The sequence below is a fragment of the Belonocnema kinseyi genome, chromosome 10 (genome assembly GCF_010883055.1).
Source record: "Belonocnema kinseyi isolate 2016_QV_RU_SX_M_011 chromosome 10, B_treatae_v1, whole genome shotgun sequence".
Classification (NCBI taxonomy): Eukaryota; Metazoa; Arthropoda; class Insecta; order Hymenoptera; family Cynipidae; genus Belonocnema; species Belonocnema kinseyi.
The window spans coordinates 78,843,907-78,854,777 of NC_046666.1; the positions used below are offsets into that span (position 1 = coordinate 78,843,907).

Here is a 10,871-nt window from a genome sequence, read left to right on the forward strand (position 1 = left end):
TTTCAATTGAGTTGATTATTTTGATTGTTATTTATATTTCTATCTAAAGATAAATAAGAAAGCACTAAGTCAGTATGAAAACCATTTACATGGAACCAATAAATTCTTATCGAAAGTATCAAAAAGTTTAGGTACACTCAAAGTCTTACTTATCAGAAGAAAAAGTAAATTATGTAAAAAATGTACGTACATACAAATTTTTTCCTATAAAATTACACCACACGAAATTAAATTTCTTATAAAAATTAGTCTAATATTGTCGTGAATACTTTTTTCTAAGAACAGAAGCAACGAAGACGGAAAAAGTACGATGTAAGTTATACTCAGAAAGGGTGATGAAATACACATATTACTCTGTGGTGCAGTAACGGAGCCTTTCGTGCAACCACAGACACAGTAATACAAGAAATTGAATTTCAGTAGAAAAAGGCGGTTGACTTTCAGATGTAACCAAAAGGATCATTCGCCAGTTGAAAGTCAAGTGATGATGATAACATGACTTTAAGTAACGCGTTTGGTTGAAAGTCAACTGCTTTATGTACGTAAAATGTACTTTATAGGTTAATTTAAGACAGAACGATTTTGGACTTTTCGTCCACTCGTGGTGTGAAATGAAACTTATGGGTTAATTTAAGTTAGCTGATTCTTGAAATTCATAAAATTGGTGCGCTATCGTTCAGTTATTAGGAACATGAAATTAATACAAAATTAAAAATTGAATAATTTTAAGAAATATATATTTTTTAATGCGAGCATTGAATACATGATTCATTTATGCCTCATAAATCAAGTGGTTTTATCCTCCAAGTCAATCAGATTAGTAGAAGGAAAAAAGAACTTGATGTCACTAAACAAGGCATTTATATCCATTTCAAGCTACCAGATACAGAACGTGAATCTTCAATACTTTTATATATATATATAATTATATATGTACGATTATTCTATTTATGAAATAATCCGTTATAGATCTGAGTGCATATATCAAAATAGAAAACGTTGACAAAACGACTTCTATGAGCTCAGTGTTGATCGATACTATCCAGCGCTATCGACGCCATATTGGCTACTCTCAGCTGTTATCTTGGCTCCTCTTCTAAAATAGCCGCAATCCGTTAAAGTGTTTGCACATCGCCGCATCGCATTTCGCGCACGCCTTTCTGCCAGCAGAAATTGAATTTCAGAGCACGCGAATGAAAATCATCCCAAACTCATCATATCTATCAGTTAATTATCATATTACTCCTATATCAGATATGAGACACTGCACTTAATTTCCATTTCTGGTTGAAATTAACTGACTTACTTAATATAATACAAAAATAAAATTCATCTACATTTAAAATTCATCATCTTGTATTACTGTGGAGTAGTTCTTAAACTTTGGGAGAAATTAGTGAATCTCACTGCATGTAAGTGCAAGATTTTCTCTGTGAAATTGTAAATCCGTATCCTTCTGGGAGCAAAAATTATAGTTTCGCACTAGAAATCTCTCGCATCAACAAGTAAAAGTCACAGTTTTACCCTATTATAGAATCGTCGGTAGAGGTTCCGTTACAACAGCTTGAAACAGATGATGTAATATAATGATAAATGTACCCAAAAAAAATGTTAATTTTTTTATAACTGCACTCAATTTATTTTTGAAATTATGCAATTGCACGTACAGTCACTTACTAACGTAATCGAATGCTTAGACGCTACAAAAAATGCACCCGCTGGGGGATTCGAACCCTACCCAAGGACAACCTAAAACTTAAGTCTATGCCGGACGCTCTAGCTAATTACGCTAATTTATCGCTTGGATTCTGTTGACAAAATCTCAGACCACATGTTACGCTGAAATGCCAGGGTTAACAGAGGAATATTTTTTTAATATTTATTCGTTTTATACATTTTATATGAATAGGTGGATTCAAGAATGTTTCACGCAAATATTTCCATTTAATTAATTTAAATTTTAATAGTTAAATGTTTAATTTTAACATTAATTTAATGTGTTGTTTCAGTTCAAATTCTGAAGCTCAAAAATTCAATGGATTTATCACTCTCAGATGTATTATAAGTGAAAAAATATTTAAATTTAAATGTAATTTTCCAGGTTAAAAAAAAGAATCGAATCATTATAGTTCTACTAATATTCTGTTGTAAAAACCTGAAAGTAAAAACAAAAGCAGCTACTACAAATAATTTATTTAATCGTTAGAGTTGCAAAAATTTTTTGAGATACAAAATACTTAAACCTGATTAATATGCTAACCTTAAAGTTGAATTTGAACATTGAATCGAAGGCTAGCTGAAATTAGAAGAAATAAGACTTAAAAATGAAAAATTTTAAATGCTGAGAATTTTATAAAATTTTTCTAAAAGCTGGTAATTATTTATACGTTTTTATAAAATATAGGAATGCACATTATGTGATATAATAAATAGTGCAGTAGTATAATAAATTGCAAACATAGTTAAGTGAAGTAAGCAGTGTTTATGTAAATATTTGTTATTTTATTCCTCGAACAATATTTGAAGGGTTGCAGTATACAGCACTAGATATCTAAGAAACAAAAACGAAATTTTTTATGAGAGCGAAATAACAATCCATGAAATCGAAATCAGCCTATAAAGATAAAAACAAAAGTAACTCTTGAGCTTAGTTGTTTTTGAATTGAGGTCAAAAAAGTATGATTAAATAAACTCAACTAATTCCGAGAAATAAAACGTGGAAGTTTACAATCTCAAAAAGATGCAAGTTTCGTGGGTTTTGAAAATTGTTTTTAAACAGCGACTGCAAATTTATTCTTTAACTTTAAAACATAATAAAAACTTTCTCTTGAAGTATGAGGAGGCTGAATAAGAATAAAAAAGAGCTGATAGAAAAAACGTATTCTGTTTCGGGAAAGTAAAGATTCAGTGTGGCGGTATCGCACTCTGACAGTCATAAAACTTTTAAAAGTGGCTATTAGTAGAAACTGAAGATTTTAGGTTGGAATTTGAATATAATATAAAATGCAAATCACACGAATGGAAACAAAAATACAATGCATACAGGTACAGTCGAAAATGGCGCGAAATCGAGATCTGTCGATGGTAATACAAATCATTTTTCCATTTTTCTCTGTGCGCACTAAGGAAAAACTTACGTAACTGATTTCCCGATTACGGTCTATTTTCTCAAAACTAATGGCTTAATGATGTAATAATAATTATAATAATAGTAATAAAAATGTGAATAACACTGTTTGAATGTGGAGATATTATAATCTCGGCCAATAACATTTACTTCCTCGGTTCACACTGTACCTCTGACACTCTCAATTAGCACTTGACACAGTACGATAAAGGAGATTTTACAATTGCACACTGCGAAATTGGTGCGAGGTGAGGCCCTATATTGGTATACTGGATTACTGTTTCAAGCTGCACCATCAACTTTATATCCCACTAGCCATCGCAGTATGAAAGGGCATAGCTTACAAGTTGCAAACTGTATAATTCACCATTTTTAATTCTCAATGGGTAAACGGAACGTCTACAAACTTGTTAGTGAAACCTTACAATGTGGAGCAGTAATTTAAACAGTGTATACCAACCCTATTCTACTCTACAATGTCAAACTGTAATAGCTGCTTTATGTATTGCTACAAATGGTATTTCGACTAGTATACTTTTAGATTACCAGTTCACACTGCATTCAAGGCTGTAAAAATGGCTCATGTCCCAGTGGGCACGCTTTAAACATCAGATTTACTGTTCGAAATTGTACATTTTTATTTAAACAATTGCCCTTTCCCAACTACGTTATTTTTGAATTTCGAATTCCAAAACCATGTTTCTGAAAATAAAATTATAATTTAATTTTTAGATTTATATAGATAAAGAACAGCATCGTTAAAAAAAGGGAAGTGAGATTTTGGAAAATTGTCATTTTAATCAGAAAATAAGATCAAACTGAATACAAAAGTTATTGTTATTCTGGAAAGAAATTAAAATGAAGTCTGAGAAATAAAATAATCTGTTTTCCAATTCGCGCGTAGTATCGTGCACAATTTTGTTATGTTTTTGTTTGGTGGATGTTTAGTAGAAGCATTAAAATATCCTAGCCTACGCGTAGGTCGTTTGCGGGAGGAAAAGGATGGAGGGGATACAAATATCGGCGCGATGGCGCCACTCTTCCCCCCTTACTTCCGGCACATTTGTGTTTTGTTTCCAGTCAACGTGCCACAGTATCTGTATGCTGCTGTCACATAGGCCTCCTACTTACAGTTGGTTTCATTCCCCGAGGGAGAAGAAATGAGATTTTTACGATTATGGTAAAAAGGAATAAAATTTTTTATTTCTTTTAATCTATGAATTCATAGATCAATTCAAGAGGGTTAAAAATGTTATCCTGATAAATATAAATAATAGATTATATGCATGGTTAAAGGGTGATCTGTCAAAGATTCGCCCATAAAGATTTAAAACCCATTTTTCTCCTCTAAGAAATTCTTGAAATTGAAGGTTTATAACCCAGTAGTATTATTTATTATTAACAAAAGAAAATATAAATTTTGTTATTTTTTCTAATTTACACAAATAATCAGTTGTAAAATGATGCATCTGAAATAACTTGCAAATACAACTAGCAAAATCCACTCAAAGTATAAAATATGAACACTATTTTAATAGGAGTATCAAAGTAAAATGAAGAGTGTCAATAAGGGATATTTTGGGCACAAGAATACGAAAATAATTTTGATCAGAAATCGTAAATTTAAATTCCTTTTATATATATTTTTCTATTACATATGTATGTACGATTATTTTATACATGATCAAAATCAGTTATAGGTCTGAGTACATACATTAAAATAGGGAACGTTGACGAAACGACTACAATGAGCTTCTTGTTGATTGATACTATCCAGCAGGACCATTTCGCTGGCCCCACCACTCACGCAAATTGAACTTTTTTTGGGCCAAATATTTAGTGCAGAATTTGTTCAAATTTGTACAACCAAAATTAGAATTTGTGCATCACCGGAAATACCTTATTTCTCAGAAAAACACTGGCGGGGCCAGCGAAACGTTTCGTTGGTCCCGACATTACCCAAAATTAACTTTATATGGGTGCATTATTTTTTTAATTTTTTTAAATTTGTACAACCAACTTCAACCCCTAAAAACTACCCCCTGTGAGAAAACCATCAGGGCGGGGCCAGCGAAACGTTTCGCTGGCCCCGACATTATCCAAAATCAACTTTTTATGGGTGCGTTAGTTTCGTCTTACTTTGTTCAAATTTGTGCAACCAACTTTAACTCCTAGAAACTACCCCCTGTTGAGCAAATGTCCTATAAGATCCAGCGCAACATACCCCTAGTCACGACATTATCGAAAATCAACTTTATATGGGTGCATTATTTTCGTTTAAATTTTTTCAAATTTGTGCAACAAATTTCAACCCCTAAAAACTACCCCCTGTGCGGAAAACACCATGGCAGGGCCAGAGAAACATTTCGATGGACACGACATGGTGTTTTCCTTACTGGGGATAGTTTTTAGGGGTTGAAGTTGGTTGCACAAATTTGAACAAATTAAGACGAAAATAATGCACACATATAAAGTTGATTTTTGACAATGTCGGGACTAGCAGTACGTTGCGCTGGATCCGATATGACGTTTCCTCAACAGAGAGTTGTTTTTTAGGAGTTGAAGTTTCTTGCACAAATTTGAACAAATTAAGACGAAATTAATACATCCAAATAAATAAGAAATAAGGTACTTTCGGTGATGCACAAATTCTAATTTTGGTTGTACAAATTTCCTCTATCCAGCGTTATCGACGCCATACTGGCGTCGCGCGAATGATAATCATCCTAAACTCAACACACCTGTCAGTTAATCATCATATTACTCGTATATCAGACAGGAGACACTGCACTTAAGTTCCATGTCTAGTTGAAATTAAGGGACTTACTTAATTTAATGCAAAAACGAAATTCATCTACATTATAAATCAATCCTCCTGTGATACTGTGTAAAATCAGCCTTTATTGACTCTCCTTCGTTCGTTGATGACATTAGACGAAAATTGCACATGGAACTTTCTAATGCGGGGTATATACATTTAAGGGAAAAATGGAGGTAAGATTACAAGAGTATCCCTGGAAGGAAAGTGGTTTGCAGTAAAAAAATGAGGGTTCGTGGTCGACTGAATTGGATTTAAATAATACAGCTTGGAAACCCGAGAAACCAAAGTCTAGAGCCCGCATTTTTATTGGTTTTAATTCACTTCATTTTTGAAATATTGGTTACCTGAAACAATTTAGCATGCAATTATTTGACTTTATTGCTTTACGCCCAGTTGCCAAATTTATATACTTTTTCTTAAATTTTTACAACATTTCGCCTCTGCTATAAATCAATTTGAAAAATTTTTTTTTTAACGGAGGGAGAAAGAGAGATTGAAAGAAAGGAAATAGATGGATATAGAGACATAATTTTGGTACTTTAAGCTCTTACCTTTGAACTACGATCTTGACCTTTTACTTTTATCCTTGAAATTAAGGTTGCAGCCTTTATGCTTTAATCTTTGACATCTTAATAAATGTTAACCTTTAACTCTTGTCTTTTAATCTTCGAAACCTGATGTTTTGTTTATAAAACTTTACCTTTTCATTGGTTGGAAAACACATTTCTTGAAAGTGGATTTTATTGTCTTTCAAGATGTTTTTCCATTAGGAATAAAAAAGGGAGCGTCCATGTAACTTTTTCACATTTACTTACTTTACTTTACTTCCGCTTTTCTTAACTTCAGGCCGGTTGCCTTTTTTTTTGGAAGTGTAAGTAGAAGCTAAAGTCAAAAAGTTACATAATTGCCCCCCTACGACGCATTATATTCCAACTTGATGCTCTTCAAATTTCCAACCTCTACCTATCCCTTTTAGACTTCTTTGTTATTTTAGACTAATATATAGCCGAATTCCTCAACCTAATTAATTGGCCACTATAATGTATGATTATGGGGAAATTTGTCATCGTAGTTTAATGATTTTACGGTTGGAGAACTTTTCAAATAATAATTATTTGACGAAATCAAAACAAAATTAATTTTAAGTTAATTGGCTTAGAAATTTATTTTCCTAAAAATTATAATAATTATTAGGATTTCTTCAAGTGTTAGTTTAGACCTCTTTTCTTAATTATAAAACTAAATTTAAATTGTTTAAAAGTATATATAATTTTTTTAACCAGTCTTAAAATTTAGCATTCTTTTGCCAGCTTGTAACCCTGAGAGGAAAAATGGACAAATCAGGTGTTACACAAGCGTTAAATATAATTATTATTTTATTTAAGCTATAATTGAATAAAACACTTTAAATATCGTCCATTTCTAATCAAAGATAATACGCGTCAATTGATTTTAACCTACTCCAGATTTCTGTATAATTATTTTTTAATACATAATAGGATCATTTTATTCAAAATTAAAATATCGCTTTATTTCTCCATTTTTCATTTTGTAGGGTCAGAAACTAGAATAAAAAAGCTATATTTTAAGACTAAGTTTTTTATGATGGCGTACTTTGATTGCTCCATGCATTATGGAATCAAGTTCTTCTGGTAAGACCGTATAAAGAAGCAAGTTATTGTATTTTGTAGAAAAAATCAGTTTACAGTTATTCTGTATAGGGAATCTAGTATATTTTTTGACTGGTCAGTTTTTTGGAGTAAAACAAACAAGCAGATCGTTTTTGCAGAAAGTAATAAGATATTACAAAATTCTATACCATAATAAATATTGCCGAAAAATAAACGAAATTTCAATCAAAGTGTCTCGTCGTTCTAAAATTTGGCCTAAATATTTCCAATATTTTTCTCAAGTTTGGCCATTCCTTTTTTTAGCTGTGCCAACTTTTCAGGACGAATCTAACATGACTCTTTATACGGAATAACCCTAACAGGATTATTTATACGTAATTGCCTGAACCTAATTCCATATTCTTATTGTCACAAGTCGTTTCAAAATAACTTTCTATACTATCAAACGGAAGGTTAATTTGGTATGGATTTCATTGAATTATGTGAAAAATTCTCCGCGCCTGAAAATGATTGAGATACCATGATTAGTACGCCGTTTAGAAAAACGGTTCTTTGCGCGAAGTTCTAATAGCAATGAAAACTTTCTTTTGCGAGTCAAAAACACTCCCGTAAAGTTTCATACAGGACTTCCTTCTGTCTCCGCATTTTAGATACAGCTGCAAATCTCAAAAAACGAAGCACTTCTTCAAATTTGAACAGCAAACAATCGAAAAAAGTCAACTTTTTCGATATTTTCTTGGTCACGGTAAATTTCTCGACTAATTGATTATATCACTCATTAAGATGTTTCTGAGTTGACCAGAGTATTCGAAAATAAATGATGTAGAGATTGGCATTGTAATATATGATATACATTAATGGGAATGTATTTGAAATATGTTGCAACAATAATATATAAGAAATGTTGACATTAAAATGAATTTTTATTAACTTTGAATTACAAGAAAATATTTGAAAGTGATATACTGCTCTTTATTTAACAATAAAATTAATTTCGGTATATAAATTATCAGAGAAAATAATTCAACCGCCTACATAGCAAAAATGATTTCAATCAATTAATTAAGTTAATTAAATAATTTAATTGATAATAATAAATAAATTATTTATTAATTACCTGATTGATAATTTTTTGCTATGCAGGTACAAATTCACTTGCTTCGAACTATTTTTTCCAATAAATTATATACCAAAAATTAATTTTATTATTAAATAAAGAGCAATATATCACTTTCAAATATTTTCTTATAATTCAAAGTCAATAAAAATGATTTTTCTGTCAACTTTCCTTGTATGTTATTGTTGTAAAATATCGAAAATACATCCACATTTAGGCATATCAAGTATTATTTGGTCAAATGGTCTATAAATTAACCATGACTAAGAAAATAGCGAAAAAGTCTACTTTTTTCGTTTTTTGAAACTTCAGTTAATTGGGGAAGGTTAAAAAATATTTGAAAGGAATTATCGCCTTACATGTATGAATCATCGTGCTTTGAACTATATTCATTCATAATTTAAAACTCAAAAATAATGGTTTGGCTGTTCAAATTTGAAAAAGTGCTTTGTTTGTTTGAGATTTTAAGCTATATCTACGATGCGGGGATAGGAGAAATTTTTTTATGAAACTTTAAGGAATTGTTTTTGACCCACAAAAGAAAGTTTTCATTGCTATTAGGACTTTGCGCAAACAGCTTTTCGTTTTTTCGATTGGTCCTAATGATTAGTATGTTGATAACCACACATTACGGTGGCTTATCTTTTTATCCAAATAGGCAAGTTTGAAGACAAGATAGGTAGTTATTGAAATTTCGATGAATCGAAATGAAATGCCTGAGATATAAAAGTACGAATTATGTTAAATAATATGAAATAAATATTCTTTCTGTTTAGGAAAAAGTTTCACCTTAACGATAATGCTGCAAACATCGCCTCCTCAGGTAGCTACGCTTTCAAAGGCGATAAAGGTGACAGTCGATGGTCCTCGGGAGCCAAGGTCCAAGACAAGTGAGTCTGCCTTATCAAGCCTAGGTAACATATAAATATTAACCCAGATAGGTACGGATCGTATCGGTCTCGTCGAGTAGTTCTCGAGCGAGTAAGGAAATAGCTTTTGACTAAAATTAGGAACTCATCTCACGTTTCAGGGCATCAGGCCTTTCATCCCTTCCACTTCGGTCCTCGGCCGTTCCCCTTTGGGCATCCGCAGGATCCGCTGGGATTTAAGTTGTCCGGTAAGTCGATACCTTCTCCTTAGTCCAAGGACTTTGCCGAACCCTAAGTACAAATTTCGTAGCTCCCATATCGCCCTTATACGGAACTCTGTCACTTCTTCGTGGCACGGTTCTACGTCTATAGATAACTAAGTTTTCGAGCCAACCAACCTACAACCTCCACCTAACTCCACCTCTTGCCGGCTTCGTGGCAGCCGCACGAGGGTGTCAAAATTGAGCGGCGACGAGACTCTCGCTCAAAATTGAGTTTTGCCACTTCTAAGTGGAAAGGTCTCTGATTAATCCTTGCGCGAACTCCGCCCTTTTTCACCCGGCAAACTCCAAGACCGAGTACCCTGCCCTGTCTAACACGAAAAGTTCTTGATAGTTAGACAGCTCATGTTACACCATTACATCCTATTTTTTTATTACTATTAATGATATATTAGAGTGTGATGAGAATCCTTATTCGCAGTTATAAAAGGGATGCAAAATTTTTTTGGAAGTCAACAAACCTCCTCTAAAGTTCCATTGAGAAATTATTCTATTCGCATTGTAGATGAAGTGGCCAAAATACCTACTTGACCTTGTCTTTATCTATAAGCTTCGCTAATTTATAAAGAATAATAAAAAAATTTAAATATCTGACCTTACAGATCAAAGTATTCTCAGAATTGGCGGAATAGTTTGATTTTTTTACGAAAATAGGGGAATACATTTTTTTAAATCAAATGAATGTAGATAGCCTATTTAATACTTCTCCTTCTTTTTTTCTTTTTCGAATCATAGCGCCTATTGGATAGTTATGGCTGTGCTCTTTTTTATTAACATGGCTCCAATAACTTCAAGATACTCCTTCGCGATATAATTCGATCACTTCCATCGGCTTCAGTTGGCATCGACGCGGCGCTCCACTGCTGGCCGATGTGAGCTCGCAGTCCTGCTTATTCTCTATGTAAACGAGCGTGCTTTCCACATGGAGTGAAATGTAAGAACGTCATGACGTAGTTACACAGGTAGGCTGTTAGGGTACAGCGCCTTACTGTAACACTCCTGTTTTGTCACGCCTGCGTAAGCAC

General features: G+C 32.7%; 1 protein-coding gene across 1 annotated transcript in view; it reads left to right on the forward strand.

The window, feature by feature from the left end:
• LOC117181761 overlaps window positions 1-10,871 on the forward strand; it is a 93,410-nt gene that overhangs the window by 46,599 nt on the left and 35,940 nt on the right. Inside the window, exons 3-4 of the mRNA XM_033374728.1 lie at window positions 9,473-9,586; window positions 9,727-9,813. Of these exons, the coding sequence (XP_033230619.1) occupies window positions 9,473-9,586; window positions 9,727-9,813 (201 nt within the window). The remainder of the gene's footprint in view (window positions 1-9,472; window positions 9,587-9,726; window positions 9,814-10,871) is intronic.